We start from the raw sequence: 16,142 nt of genomic DNA on the forward strand, positions 1-16,142 counted from the left end.
TTCAAAGCCAGCCTGGGCAGGAAAGACCGTGAGACTCCTATCTCCAATAAACCACCAGAAAACCGGAAGTGGCGCTGTAGCTCAAGTGGTAGAGCACTCGCCTTGAGCTGAAGAGCTGAGGGACAGCGCCCAGGCCCACAGTTCAAGCCCCACACCCAACAAAAAAAAAAAAAAAGAAAAGAAAAGAATACAATGGGAATTTTTTTGAAGTAAATGTATCTCAAGTTTGTTAGATTGCAGCTTAGATATTTGAATCGTATAATCCTTAAACCCTGAGAACACTAGCTCTAGGATTCTTCTAGAATTTTGCAGCTTTCTCAACTATGTTAACAGTTCCTCTCTTATAGTCATAGTTTGAGAGCCTGGCTGCTAAACAATGTCCTTGAGCCAAAGAAGCTCAGGCACAGTGCCCAGGTCCTGAGGTCAAGCCCAGGGCCAAAACAAAAAGAAAAAAATTTAAAAATACATATGTATAAAAAGTAGTTAAAGTGAACATTTGTTCCTTAAAATTGAGGATTACAAAATTTTCCAAGTCATGCTAGCCAAAGGAAAATTGTGCTTTTAAAGTATCTCTTGGAGCTCAGTACATACTTCAGTAGTAGAGCACGTGTTTAGCACACATGAGGCATTGGGTTCCCTCTTCAACACAATGAAAAATAAAGCAAGAAAAAACAATAACCTGTCTTATTGAGGAATCCTAGGGAAAATGGACAGTGTATTCAGCAGACCTTGATTAGTCCCTAGTTAAGGAAGGAGTTAGTTGCCAACTATCAGGTTTTGCTCATGACTCGGGAGGTTCCTGGATCATGGAGCTTTCAGGTTTTTGTTGTTGTTTTATTTATTTGATTGAATGCTTTTGTGCCAGTACTGGGGCTTGAACTCAGGACCGGGAGCCATCCCTTAATTTTTTTGCTCAAGGCTGATGCTCTACCTTTCTGTGTGTTGGTTAATTGGAGGTAAGAGTCTCATGGACTTCCCTGCCTGGTCTGTCTGGGTTTGAACCTTAGAGCTCAGCCTCCTGAGCTGCTAGCATTATAGGCATGATCCTTCAGTTTTTAAGCTGTGCAAGTCCTAGGCCAATCAGGATGGTCACTGTATGCAGGGGCCAGAGTGGAAGAGCAGTGATGCCCTGGGCGGACAGCAGAAGAGAGCTTCTACTGTGGACTAAACACATTGCGTACATCATTTAATCTTTGCAGTCGCCACACAGGGTGTCCTCACCTCTGCTACTGGTTAAAAATACTGAAGCACTGAGAGATTAAATAACTTGCTTTGTCTGTGAAAAACAATGAAAGTTGCAGTTTAGATAGAAGTTTGTCCATAAACCTTGGGCTTTTTTCCTACAAAGATCTTACTCCTATTTAAAAGCCATTTGGCCCCTGAGAGCCTTCCTTTACCTTTCACAGGAGAGTGTAAGTGAAAGGAATTGTAAGAAAGCCTCTAATTCTTAAGCGTTTATGGATTCTAAAAGTTAGTGCTCCAACTGTGTTCTGTGAAATACCTATTCCATGCAAGGGGCAAATATCAAGTCTGTGAGCAGTCGTTTAGTGCATGATACCTAGAGCTTTTCTTATGCATCCTGGTGCTGTTAAACTCCCCCCCCCCCCGCCCCCCCTCCCCCTCCCCTGGCACACTTTGTGTTCTTTGAATTCTTGGATCACATTTTGGAAAATGCACTAACTGATGTTAATATACCCTGTTTCCATTGTTTAGATTAATTCTTGAAATTTTGCTTTTAGGTTTGAGTGTGAAAAGCTTATTCTTGTTGGAGACCCCAAACAGCTGCCTCCCACAATTCAGGGTTCTGATGCCGCTCATGAAAATGGATTGGAGCAAACTCTTTTTGATCGACTTTGCCTAATGGTACACACTGCTGAGTACTTGCAGGATTTTCCTCTATTGATTGTATGCTGTGTGCCTGGATAGAATAAGAAAATATTAGACCTCAACCTTGTTACTGTTCTTAAACAGTTTGTAGCTGGCATTATTGAAAAAGTACTCTTCTTTAAAATTTTAAAAATACTTTAATGGTGCCAGTATTCTGGCTTAAATTCTGGACCTGTAGCTCTCCCATGGCTTTTTCTCTCAGTGCTGGCATTTACCACTTAAGCCACACCTCCATTACCAGCTTTTTTTTGCTGATTTATTGGACATGAGAGTCTTAGGCTGCTTAGGCTGGCTTTGAACCTTAGTCTTTGGATCACAGTATTCTTAGTTGTTAGGATTATAAGCATGAGCCACGGATGCCTGGCCCCCAAAGTACTCATTTTAAATATAGCTAGAACCCTGTAATTTTATCATGCTTTTATATAAAGAACCCTATGTGCTTAAGTAGTTGGTGGTAAATATATTATTTTGCCCTTAATATGTAATGTGGAACTCCACTTCTATACATTTTAGATATTTAAGAGATGATGATGATGATGATTAACCGGTTCTAGGGTTTGAACTCTGGGCCTGGGCATTGTCCCTGAACTTTTATGCTCAGGGATAGTTAGTGCTCTACCTCTTGAGCCTCCGCTCCACTTCCAGCTTATTTTTAGTAGCTTTTGTGGAGATTAAGAGTCTCACAGACTTTCTTGCACAAGGTGACTTCTAACCGTGATTCTCAGATCTCAGCCTCCTGAGTAGCTAGGATTATAGACTTGAGCTACTGACACCCAGCTAAGAAGTTAATTATTAGTGTAATGTAAAATAGTGGTAAAATTCAAATAACATATGAACTCTTAAATGAGTAACTTGTTAGCATTTAGTACAGTCCCAAAGCTGTTTAATCACTACCTCTGTCTACTTTTAGAACATTTTCATTTTCCCAAAGTGGAATCTCATAGCCCATAACAGTTGCTCTCCTAGACCAGCAACTAGAAACTGTTTTTAGTTCTATTTATTCCCTATGAGAGCATCTTAGTCATATGAGGCTACCTTAGCAAAATATTTTGTAATTTTATAGTTTACATTATACTCTAAATATTTTAATAATTAAAAATATTTTATTTGTTGCTTGTCCTATCATATTTATAATAATTTTTTTTTTTGTCAGTTTTGGGGCTTGAACTTAGGCCCTGGTACTGTTCCTGAGCTTTTCTGCTTAAGGCTAGTGCTCTACCACTTTGAGCCACAGTGCCACTTCTGATTTTCCGGTTAATTGGAGATAAGGATCTCATGGACTTTCTTGCCTGGGCTGGCTTTGAACTGTGGTCCTCAGATCTCAGCCTCCTGAGTAGCTAGGATTATAGGCATGAGCTCCCAGCTTATAATACATCTTTTAATACCATGCCATAGCAATATGTAAAAAGTTTTAAATATTATAATTTTTCTTTCACTAAAGAGAAAGAAAAGTGCTTTTCTAATTTCTTATTTAAATTTTTTAGGGTCACAAGCCAGTTATGTTGAGAACCCAATACCGCTGTCACCCTGCAATCAGTGCAATTGCTAATGATCTCTTCTATGAAGGAAACCTCCTGAATGGCATTTCTGAGCCAGAGAGGAGCCCTTTGTTAGCCTGGCTCCCCACCCTGTGTTTCTACAACGTTCCAGGACTTGAACAGGTAGATGACATTCGTGTTGATGGGAGGCAACATTTAATGTGTTGGTTTAATTTCATTGTTGTTTGTATGATTTCACTCAGTCTTCCGATAGCCATTCCAAGAAATATGATTTAGGATCTGTTTCTTCTTTCAGATGGAAAGAGATAACAGCTTTTATAATGTTGCAGAAGCAGCTTTTACACTCAAGCTAATTCAATCACTGATTGCGAGTGGAATAGCCGGCTGTATGATTGGGGTGATAACATTATACAAATCCCAGATGTACAAGGTTTGCATTACATTTATGACACTTGTCACATATTAAATATAATTACATATTACAGTATTCAATATTACATTTGTCGTAGTTTGAAGTGCTTGGGGAATTGTAACTTCTATACTAACAAAAAAACATTCTGAACATTCTAATATGTTTTTCTGGCCTACATTTTTTTCTGCATAATTATATGTAAACCTAACAAGGTTTAATTAAATTCAGTATACAGCCATTGAGGCAGAAATGCAAATAAATTACAGGAAGAAAATATATATTTTATGTTTGGGGACAGGTGTGATTTAATCTCTTGTTTCCTAAAATGTTCCTTAATGAATTAAATTTGATCGGTAAATGCAAGGTTACACACCAGATATTAATATATACATAAGCTCATTACTTTAAATATAGCTTCCCTTTTCCCTTTTAGTAGGTTTTCTTTTTCTACCTATTAGCTAATTTATCAGCTCAAATCAACGTAAGCTAATGAGTTCTCAAGCAATAGATAGATCATCACTTTTGGTTTTGCTCCATCATTAATATTATCATCTCCTCAATTAATTAAATAATTATTGTTATTTTAGTAACCATCTAAGCCTAGGGACTAAACTTTACACCTCCTGGGCTGGATCCCTGTCTTCTTCCCTCCACAGCTTTGTCATTTACTCACCACTGCTGACTTTGACAATCCTGATATAAAAAATGTACAAGTTTCCACCGTAGATGCTTTTCAGGGAGCTGAAAAGGAGATCATTATTCTGTCTTGCGTACGCACACAACACGTAGGATTCATTGATTCAGAAAAACGAATGAACGTTGCACTGACCAGAGGAAGGAGGCATTTGTTGATTGTGGGAAATTTAACCTGCTTGAGAAAGAATCGACTATGGGTCCGTGTGATCCAACACTGTGAAGGTAAAATAGGAATACATTTATTTCATGCATTTTGAATTAAATCTGCTGGGGGTTGGTTAGTGCTCGGTTGATGTGGCCAGGAGTGGCTCCGGATTTGTCATTGTGTAAGGTGACTGGTATGATAATAACAGGATCAGTATGAGATAAAAGGAAATTTATCTTGCTCTGTGTATTTTTAAGGAAGGGAAGACGGACTGAAGCATGCAAGCCAGTGTGAACCACAGCTGAACCATCTTCTTAAAGACTATTTTGAAAAACAAGCAGAAGAAAAACAGAAGAAAAAGAGCACTAAAGAGAAATGTAAAGAAAAATCTCATTTGCAGACAGTCATGGTCTAGGAATTTTGTATTTATGTAAATTGAGACTAATTTTACACTATATAATTTCATTACTGTAAAACTCTTGATATTGAAAAAATCTTATTCTTATGATAAGTAATGTATTAAATGGACACAACTAAAAATACTGCACTTCAGAGACGTATATTATACTTACACTGGGCTCCAATGGTTCAAGTCTGTAATCCAGCTACTTAGGAAGCTGAAATCTGGAGGATCGTAGTTTGAAGCCAGAATGGAAGAAAAATCCAGAACACTTCATCTCTAAAATAACCAGCGAGATGTTGATCTGGAGATGTGGTTCCAGTGGTGGAGCAAAAGCTGACCACGTCTGAGTCTGGCACCAGGTGGTGGAGTTGGGGGAAGCACCATTTATATTAAGACAGGCCAATATTTTATTTGTAATATAATCTCCTTAGGGATAATCTGTCAAATACAGAAAAATATTCAAAAGAAAACAAAATTATCCAGAAACCCACTCTTTAGGGATAATAATCAATGTATTTTTCTGTTTCTTTTTCTGTATATTCTCCCTATAAATATATAGAGGTAGTATTGTTTTGGGGTATTTTGGGGCAATATTCAGGGTCTAGCACTTGATAATTTTGTGCTCTACAGTTTTCAGGCATTTACTGAGGCTTAAATCAGGGCCTCTCACCATTGCTCAGCTTTTCTGCTCTACTACTTGAACCACGCCTCCACTTCCAGCCCTTTGTTGGTTAATTAAGAGTCTTGCAAGCTGGGCACCAGTGGCTCATGCCTGTAATCCTAGCTACTCAGGAGGCTGAGATCTGAGGATAGTGGTTCAAAGCCAGCACAGACAGGAAAGTCTGTGAGACTCTTAATCACCAGAAAACTGGAAATGTTGCTATGGCTCAACTGGTAGAGCATTCGCCTTGAGCCAAAGAGCTCAGGGACAGCGCCCAGGCCCAAAGTTCAAGCCCTGTGACCGACAACCTCCGCCCCCCCCCCCCCCCCCAAAAAAAAAAACAAAACTAACAAAAAAGTCTTGCAAATTTGTCTACCCTAGCTGGCTTAACATGATCATCAGATCTCAGTCTCCTAAGAAGCTAGAGTTACAGGTGTGAGCCACATTTCCTGGCTTATTTTGGTTGGTATACATTTGGTTTTGCTTTTAACCTTTGTTTAATAAGGGAGAGCAAGAGTTTTGTTTGTTTTTTAACTTTTAGGTAGGCATACGCCCGTTTTGTTTCAAATGGCATTATACAGAAAGCATGTCAATTCCACCCTCCTGAAACCCAACTGTTTCTCCCAGTTTCTGACAATAGAACACCTGTTTGAGTCAAATACTTGTCTCTTACATCCTCATAGTTACTTTATTGTAACAAGGAAATGAAAACCTTTTAAACAGGAATGTATTAGATTTATTTTGTTTTTGGCAATCTTGAGATTTTTTAACTAAGGTCTTCAGCCCTGTGTCCAGATCTAAGTGAAATCTTTCCATCTGGTGCAATGGTGCACGCCTGTAATCCCAGCACACAAGGCAGGAGATTTGTGATCTCAAGACTAGTCTGGACTAAATAACTAGTTCAAGGCTAACCTGGACCATAAAGCAAGAACCTGCATCCAAAAGTTTTTTTTTAATTAAAAAAAGGAATTTATACTAAGTATAATTTCTACTAAGTGCTGGTGGCTCACACCTGTAATCCTAGCTGAGATCTGAGAATCAAAGTTTGAAGCCACCCTAAGCAGGAAAGTCCATGAGACTCTTATCTAACCCAGTAAGAACCAGAAGTGGAGCTCAAGTGGTAGGGTGCCAGCCTTGAGCAAAGAAGCTAAGGAACAGTGCCCAGGCCCTGAGTTCAAAGCTGGCACTAAATAATAAAGCCATGCCTAATGGTTTTTCCTTTTTTCTAATTTATAGAGTAACTGGTTGCTTCTGAGTCAATCCTTTGCATTTCTAGCCTACCTGCATAGTCATTTTACATCCGGCATTTTAGAAGTGGAAACATGATAGGTTGTGGGGGGCTGTGGTAGGTATTGGGAGCTGGGGTTGAAATGTTATAGTCTGGATTCCTTTGCCTTCCCATTCCCTTAGCTCTTGGTGGAGTTTGACATGCCCGGCTATTTGCCCCTGTAGGTGGGCCTGAATTGCAGTGAATATGGTATTTGTGGTTTTGTCTCTGATGGTCATCTCTCAAGTTGGGCAGAAATGGGTTGGATTGATTGGGTCACAGGTGTCATGGCCAGGTGCAGCATCAGTTGTAGGCCTCATTTGTATCTAGGGGTCAGCTCTCACCCAGTGCCCTGGCCTCAACCTCTGCCCATTCCAGCAGTCTTCTCTCATCCTTTTTCTACAAGGATCCACATAATCCACCACGATCAATATGAGGCAAGATGGTAGCCAGGCTGATCCAGCTCAAGTTAGGCTACAATAAGCTGGTGGTGTAAGTCATTTTGTTTATCAAAGGATGAAAGACAGTAACATCTGACTATATTTTGGGGAAGAGAGACAATACTGGAGTTTGAGCCATGGCTTTGTTCTCAGTGGCTCTCTTACTCGAGCTATACTCCCAGCCCCTTTTTTGCTCTGGTTATTTCTCAGGTGGGGTCCAAGGTTGCCCAGGCCAACCATGAATGAATATAATCTGTGTCGCATCTATGGTGGGACCACAGGTGCACACCACCACTGCCCAGCTTATTGTTGAGATGGAGTCTCACTAACATATTGCCTGAGGTGGCTTTAAACCTTGATCTTCTTTCTCTCTACCCATGTAGCTGAGGTTATGAGTTTCTTTGCTCAGTCCTCTCACAAATCCTCTTTGACCCAAACGAATTCAAGTCCTGATAATGTACCTTGGTTAGTTTGGTGTGTAATAATTTATCAACAGTTTGTTTTAATAATCCATATAGAATAGTTTTTATTAGAAAAGAATGAATTCTGAAGGTTTTGAAAGTCTGCATGTACAACTAACTAGTATGCTTCTTAATGCAAGAAAAAAATGAAAAAATAAGTATTAATAGTGATTTTTATTTTAATTCTTACAATTAATCAAAATAGGGTAAAATGCCCTATAGATACTAATATCTATATATATTTATATATATATATAGCCCACCTTAGGATCTATAATCTTAAAGTTATGGTTTCAAAATCAAGCACAATTTTGTGGTATTATTTTTATAACTGAACAAAAATCCATTTGATTTGGAGATGCCAGAGCAAACCCCAAATGCTGCATGCTCTTGACTATGGTTTTATTTAAAGACAGCTGTGAAATAGCTTTATACTAATTAGATTTTTTATATTAAATAAGAGTGGACTGGAAATTGGTGATTTACTTGGCAGATATTGAGCCTTGAAAATTAAATAAATGTTCTAAAAACATTAGATCAGCACTGATTTGAAATGTCTGCTTCATAATTACTCATGAGTGAAACAGATGTTTACTTCAAGATGTGTTTTTGGTTTACATTAATATGACTTGATTATAAAGCAAGGGAAAAATACAGCTCAAAATGTCTCTGAAAGCTTCTGAGATCTTTGCATCCTGAAATACTAGTAGGATTTTTTTTTTTAAGTTTTTCTGCTAGTCTCTACATTATTGTTTTCTTTTGCTATTCTACTTTCTTTTCTTTTTTTCTTTTTTTTTGTGGTTGTGGGGCTTGAACTCTGGGCTTGGGCACTGTCCTTGTACTCTTCAGCTCAAGGTGAGTGCTCTACCACTTGAGCCACAGGTCCACTTCTGGTTTTCTAATGGTTTATTGGATATAAGAGTCTCACAGACTTTTCTGCCTGGGCTGGCTTTGAACCGTGATTCTCAGATCTCAGCCTCCTGAGTAGCTAGGACTACAGGTGTGAGCCACCAGCGCCTGGCCTGCTATTCTACTTTCTAATTAGGCAAATCTCAATGAGGAGTGTTTGTGTGTGTGTGTGTGTGTGTGGTGTGTGTGTGGCATATGTGTGAAGTCAGAAAACGGTCAAAACAGTCAAATTGCAAAATAAAGAGCTAGGAGCTTTAAGGAACCTACAGCAAACCTCATAAGACAGATCGAGCGCACACACACACACACACACACACACACACACCCTAGTTCTTTTAAGGAACCTACAGCAAACCTCTTAAGACAGATCGCGCGCGTGCGCGCATACACACACACACACACTAGTTCTTTTCACACCTTAGAATTATCCAGCCCCATTCTCCTCCATGCAAATCTGCCATTCTTCTGTTCTTCCCTGTCTCACTTGGACCTCCAGAGTTCGCTTCCACACAGATTCCAGAATTAAGAAACCTAAGGATATAGGAGACTAAGGCGTCAACTGCTTGGTAACATGATAGCCACGTTAGTTCTTAGTTGATCTAGAACACAGATGCTAAAAGTGTGGCTACAGGAACCCGTGTTTGCTTCCAGCACACCCTCAAGCTTCTCCCTCAGTAGCCACTGCCCAGCCTGGCGTGGAGGCCAGGTGATTCCTGCCCTGTGCCCTGAGCCAGGGTGACCTGTGACATTTGGTATAGATGTTGCACCAGACTACTCTCTATTTGACACAGGTCTAGGCACAGATTACATGCTCAGTGAGTACACTGACTAATTGCACCAGAGAAAGGAGTCCTGTTCCAACAAGGAACCCATAAAAACATAGTATATACAAAATAAAACACACTTGATTTTTTTTTTTTTAATGCCAGTCCTGGGACTTGAATTCAGGGCCTGGGTACTGTCCCTGAGCTGCTTTTGCCCAAGGCTAGTGCTCTACCACTTGAGCCACAGCTTCAGTTCCAGATTATTATTTTTTAGTTGTTTGTTAGAGATAAGAGTCTCATATACTTTCTTGCCCAGGCTGGCTTCAAACTGTCATCCTCAAATCTGTTTCCTGAGTAACTAGGATTACAGGTGTGAGCCAGCGGCACAGTTCCTATTCAGTATTTCAAATGATGTGTAATGAACTTCTGGGCAACATGGTGACATCACAGGAACAAGGAATCTGGCCAAGTACAGTAGACCCTGGGTGTCCACAAGTAAATGGGTCCTGTTGTTGGCTGTACCTGGTCAAAACTGTATAGCTCATAGACAACCCCGCATATGTATATTTCTGAATGTGTCAGCTTCAAAGAGTGCATGGATATAAGTGCTAGGGTTTGAACTCAGGATCTCAAGCTTGCTTTCTGAAAGCACTGTACCCCATGAGCCATGCCACCAGCTCAGCTTTTTACTAGTTATTTTGGAGATAAATGGAGATAGAGTCTAACAAACTTTTTTGCTGTGTCTGATTTTGAGCCTAAATCCTCTGAATCTCAGCACCCTGATTAGCAAGGATTACAAGTGTGAACAACTATGGCTTGATTGGGAGCACCTTTTATTTTTAAGATGAAAGCAACTGAATAAATACATTATTGTTGACATTTTAATGACAACAATGTAGAAACAAAGATTTCTCCTTATAGTCAAAGGAGAGAAGTAGCAGGCATATAACATAACATAAAATGTATAACACTATAAGCATCTTAGGTTGAAATTTGGGGTTGTATGGAATTTATGTTGCCTGTGAGTAGCTAAAGTAATTTCAAAAGCAATATTGTCAATCACATCAAGTCAGTAGTTATATGAATATAACTGACTTTATTGTGTATTTATATTTAGTTTGTTAATTTTGTTGGTTGGTATGGTTGCATAATGGATAAAAACAATCCGGGAGTATTGGCTTACACCTATAATCTGGGAGTTAGAGATAGGAGGATCTAAAGTTCGAGGCTAGTCTGAGCTACGTAGTAGGTTTAAGACAGGCTAGGCTGTCAGACAGATAGATAGATGATAGATAGGTAGGTATAGATAGATAGATAGATAGATGTACATAGAGGTAGATACATAGGTAGGTTACGTAGATAGATTCATAGTTAGAAATGAAAACCACTTCAAATGTAGCTTTTGAAGTGAGAGTTTATTTTTTGTGGTGAGCGTGGGCACTGCCCTTAGCTTTTTTTTTTAATACAATTACACTTTTAATCATATAGACTAATTTACTGACACTGTCAAGATCATTATAGAAATATAAAAATGAAATGTGAAGTCCAGAAAAGAAAAAAGGCCAAAACAGTGAAATAGAACTAAAGAAGTGATCTTCCAAAATAAGTAATGTATATGTACATATAGTATGTATACATATTTATATCATAAATAGAGTGTGAAGCAAGGCAAAACAAAAACACATTACCAGGATGAGATGTCTCAGTTTGTCTGATTTGATCCCACATCAATGAATAACTTATAGAGAAGTGAGAATAAATGCCAATAAGATGCTTTGGCCAAATTTAATCAATAAAGAAGTACAGAGGGGGTGGTAGCTAAACTGGGCTTTCTTAAAGTCCATTTTTAAAAATTTTTTTATTGTGAGAATACCATACAGAGGGGTTCCAATTACATGGGCAAGATAACGAGTACATTTCTTATCAAGCATTGTTGCCTCCTCTTTGTTTCCCCTTCCCATCCCTTCCCATACTCCCCCTCTCCCCCCACCCGATTGCCCTTAGCTTTTTAAAGGCTAGTGCTCTCCCATTTGAGCCACATGTACACTTCTGGCTTTTTGGTGGTTAATTGTAGATGAGTCTCACACACTATGCTACTGGGCTGGCTTTGAATTATGATCCTCAGATCTCAGCCTCCTGACTAGCTACGATTACAGGTATGAGCCTCCAAAGCCTGGTGAGAATATTACCTTAATGAGGTAATACTTATCTTAGTTTTTACATTATGATTGATGCACAGTAACTTGTCCACAGTGAGGGGTGTCACCAAGATATTTCATATACTGTATGCACATAATGTACTTTGATCATATTTGCCACCTCTGTCCCCTTCCTTCTCTCTCTTGCCCTTCTGCTTCTACCTCCCTATTGGTCCCCCTTTTGCTTTCATGACTTTTCAATAAAATTTTGTTTCCTTTTTCAATAGCTTCCACAGATGAGAGAAAACAATCCAAGTTTGTCTTTCTTAGTCTGGTTTATTTCACATAACACGATGGTCTCCAGTTCCATCCACTTTGCTGCAAACAATATAATTTCATTCTTCTTAATGGCTGAGTAAAAAGCTCTCCGTGTATACCGTTTTTGTTATTCATTCATCCACTGATGGCCATCTAGGCTGATTGCATCATTTAGTTACTGTGAATAGTGCTGAGACAAGCAGGAACGTACAGGTCGCTAGGTAATGGGGAGCCTTGGGTATGTGCCCCGGAGTGCGAAGGCTACATCATGTGAAGTTCTGTTTTTAATTGAGGAACTTCCTTAGTATTTTTGGATTGGTTGAGGAACAGCCTTAATATTTTCCATAGGGGCTAGACTACCATTCCTACCAAGAGAACGAGAAGGAACTTTCTTTTCTATAGCCACACTATCATTTGTTGTTGCTCTTTAAATTTTTCTTCTTGATAGCATTTTTACTTGGAGGAGGTAGAACCCTAATGTAGTGTTGATTGCATTTTCCTAACAACTATGGGTGTTAAGCATTTTTACATATATTATTAGCCATTTGTACGTGTGTGTGTGGTGTGTGTGTGTGTGTGTGTGTGTGTGTGTGTGTGTGCCAGTCCTGGGAGCAGGGTACTGCTTCTGAGCTTTTGTGCTCTACCATTTGAGCCATAACTCCACTTCTGGTTTTTTGGTGTGTGTGTGTGTGTGTGTGTGTGTGTGTGTGTGTGTGTTGAATTGGAAATAAGAGTCTCATGTACTTTCCTACCCGAGCTGGTTTTGAACCCCAATCCTCAGATCTCAGCTTCCTGAGAAGGATTACAGGTGTGAGCCTGTAGTCACCTGGTCCCTTAGCATTTGTTTGATTAAAAAGCATCTGCTCTGCTATCTATATATTCCTGTTGTATGAGTATCTGGCAAAGTTTTCTTTCACTCGGTAGACTGTGCTTCCTAGAGGAGTCACTGTTTCTTAATTAGTGTAGGATGGCCTCTGATCACTCCTTTTCTGGGGCATATTGTTGGCTTTAAACCAAATGTAATATAATTTGAAGAACTGAAAGAGTCACCTGGACAAAGATGTAAGTACAAGGACAAAGTCCCAGATTCCTGCAAATAATGTCTTTTTCTCCAAGTTTTGATGATATTAATATGCCACAAAATATTTCCAGCTGGGAAGTTAAAAAAAGAAAAAAGCAAAGCAAGGAAAGTGTGTTCTATTAGTTTAGATCCAGTGTCGTTTCATATTGACATAGGGTTTTATTTTTAAAATTTCTACCCTATCTTTTTCCCCCAGAATTTTTAGCAGACTTTTTTAATAATGAAAAACCCTAGAAAACACATCTTGGTTTTTCTGCACAATATTACATCATGAGATCAGTGTTCTTCAAGAAAAAAAAAAAGTGGACCCCAAATCCTCAAAAATAAAAACCCTGGATTAAAAGAGAGTCTGCTGAGAAGAATGCCATTATCCCCTTGCAAATCCGCTCCTTTCTCTATTCTCAGCCGCATGCAGGGACAATAATACAACATAGCCTGGGGGAGAGTCTGGTGCCTGTTTGCTATATAGAACCCCACGGCAGACCCCTCGGAGAAGCATTCTCTCCATCTAGGAGAATGTCAAAAAGGAAAAGCAAAAGAAAAAATTTGGATCTTGATCATAAAAAAAAAAAACAACCTTCCAGCTGTAAGTGCCATGTTTTTTCATTTTGGAAAGCATCCTGTTTTATTTCATTCCTTTGATAATTCATTAATATGATTTTTTAAGTTTTTATTGTAAAGATGCTGTACAGAGGGGTTGCAGTTACATGAGTAAGGTACATTGTACATGAGGTCAATGTACACGAGTACATCTTGTCTGGCATTGTTACCCCTTCCTTTGTTCTCCCACGATTCCTTCCCTCCCCCCAAATGCCATATTTTAAAACACAGGATAGAAAGTTTGTCTTTTTCTGTTTCTTTGTTTGTGTTTGTTTTGTGTGCAAGAATTAGGCCTGGGTGCTGACTCTTGGCTTTCTCTGCTTAAGACTGGTGCTCTACTACTTGAGCCACCGTCCAAATGCCTGTGTGGCTCACACCTGTAATCCTAACTACTCTGAGATCTAAAGATAGAAGTTTCAAGCTAACACAAGATAGAAAAGACAGGCTGGAGGCATGACTCAAGTGGTAGAGCACCATCTGTGAGCAAAAATCAGTGACTACAATAAATTCAAGCTCTGGTACTAGTACACTCTCCTCCCCCCCCCCCCAAGAAAAAAGAAAAAAAAATAAAGCTGCAGGAATTAAAACCACCATGTAAAACCGATTGTTGTATTATCAACATAATTACTGTTTCCAGAAACCATAGGGAGAATTGAGACATATAATGCTTATTTGGGTGTTTTTCTTAATTCATTGGGATGGATAGAGAAGGAAATTTCCTTACTGGTATTATTTGGTATATATGAGGGATGGATTACATCTAATTTTTAGAGAATTGAGCCTATCTCCATAGGATTTTGGTGGGGTTCTAAAGAATTTTTAACCTTACACTCTGCTATTTAATAATGCCTGTTAACAGATACTTAGTGTCTAACCATTCTTAAATGTGTTCCTTTCTTTCTTTCTTTGTCTGTCATGGGGCCTGAACTCTGGGCCTTGGGCGCTGTCCTTCAGCTCTTCAGATCAAGGTTAGTGCTCTACCTTAAATGTGTGTCTTCTTGACCTGCCTCTGTAGTGACTAAAAATCTTCCTCCCCAGCTGGGAGAGGAAGTGGCTCAAGCCTAAAAGCCTGAGATCTTAGGCTCACAGTTCAAAGCCAGCCCAGGCAGTTAAGTTCTTGAGACTCTTATGTCCAATTAACCAGCAAAAAGCTGTAAGAGGGACATGGCTTATGTGGTAGAACACCAGCCTGGAGTGAAAAAGCTAAGTGAACACCTGCCTTGAGTGAAAAAGCTAAGGTTGAGTTGGACAAAGAAAAAAGAGCCTGATGCTAGTAACTCCAGCTGTAATCTGAGCTCCTCAGGAGGCTGAGATCTGAGGATCACAGTCCAAAGCCAGCCTGGGCAGGAAAATCCATGAGACTCTTTTGTCCAATTAACCACCAGAAAACCCGAAATAGAGCTGTTGCTCCAATGGTAGAGTGCTAGCCTTGAGCAAAAGATGCTCAAGGACAACGAACAGGCCCTGAGTTCAAGCCCCACGACCAAAACACCAAAATCCAACCAACCAAACCAAACCAAACCACCAACACCATCACCAACACCAACAAAATCCCACCTCATCCCCAAACACCCAAGGACAGACAGTCTGAAGACTGAGTCTGGGTGAAGGGAGACATTTATTTACCTGTGCACACATTCTTTATGCTCTAGGGGGGTGGAAATGGTTCCTGGATGAGCAGTCTGACGTCCGAGTCTCCTCCGAGCTTACTGACTCTTCCGGTGGCTTCTAGATCATTGCCAGTGTCTCCAGACATCCGCCTAGTGTGTGCATGGTTGTGCATGGCAGCGTGGAGTCGCTCACTGCGGATGCTTTTGAGTCTGCAGGTCGGGGGGATCCAGCGCCCTGGAGGCCCCGGGCGCGCGCGGCAGTGCCCGCAGTCTCCCGCCAGGGGGCGCCAGGCCCACGACGTCCGCGGAAGGCGGTGGACGCAGCCCTGCGGCTCCCGCACCGGCGCGGGGCTGGCGGGGAGACAAGTTCAGGTGTGGCCGGCAGGCGGGCGCACGACCTCGGGGGCGCAGCCGGCTGCAGAGGGCGCCTGGTCCACACCGCCGCCCCCCGCCCCCCCCGGCCCTCTTCTGCACACCACCCTGGCGTCAGATCGTGTTTTGTGTTTTGTTTTTTTTTTAAACAGGCTTTCTTCGCCCCCATACTGCTGGGAGGCGTCAGTGAATGAGAGGCCCCAGGGGCAGAGGGAGAAAAGAGGCGCTGGGAGATTGAATACCTTCTTTAAATTACTGCTGACACCTCGGTTCCAGGCCCCTAAAATCTCAATCAACAATCCATTAGAACTCAACAGGAGTAAAACTAAATCCTCGTTTAAGTGTATTTATCCGATCTCTTTTCTCTCTTTCAAATGCTAAATCCATTTCAGCATATGCACGCTTCTTTCTCTCGCCTTTCTCTCGGGCCTGGCAGCCCCTACCACTCTGGTAAATATGAAACATGCTAATCATATGAC

At 40.4% G+C, this 16,142-nt stretch overlaps 1 protein-coding gene across 2 annotated transcripts in view; it reads left to right on the forward strand.

The window, feature by feature from the left end:
* Zgrf1 (zinc finger GRF-type containing 1) overlaps window positions 1–5,174 on the forward strand; it is a 58,242-nt gene extending 53,068 nt beyond the window's left edge. For both annotated transcript variants that reach the window (XM_042697600.1, XM_042697601.1), the window contains exons 25-29: window positions 1,740–1,863; window positions 3,372–3,548; window positions 3,682–3,816; window positions 4,455–4,716; window positions 4,897–5,174. In XM_042697600.1, the coding sequence (XP_042553534.1) occupies window positions 1,740–1,863; window positions 3,372–3,548; window positions 3,682–3,816; window positions 4,455–4,716; window positions 4,897–5,054 (856 nt within the window). In that variant the 3' untranslated portion in view covers window positions 5,055–5,174. The remainder of the gene's footprint in view (window positions 1–1,739; window positions 1,864–3,371; window positions 3,549–3,681; window positions 3,817–4,454; window positions 4,717–4,896) is intronic.
* The last annotated feature ends 10,968 nt before the right edge of the window (window positions 5,175–16,142 follow it).

Source organism: Dipodomys spectabilis, unplaced genomic scaffold, assembly GCF_019054845.1.
Source record: "Dipodomys spectabilis isolate Male_0828 unplaced genomic scaffold, ASM1905484v1 ptg000225l, whole genome shotgun sequence".
Classification (NCBI taxonomy): domain Eukaryota; kingdom Metazoa; phylum Chordata; class Mammalia; order Rodentia; family Heteromyidae; genus Dipodomys; species Dipodomys spectabilis.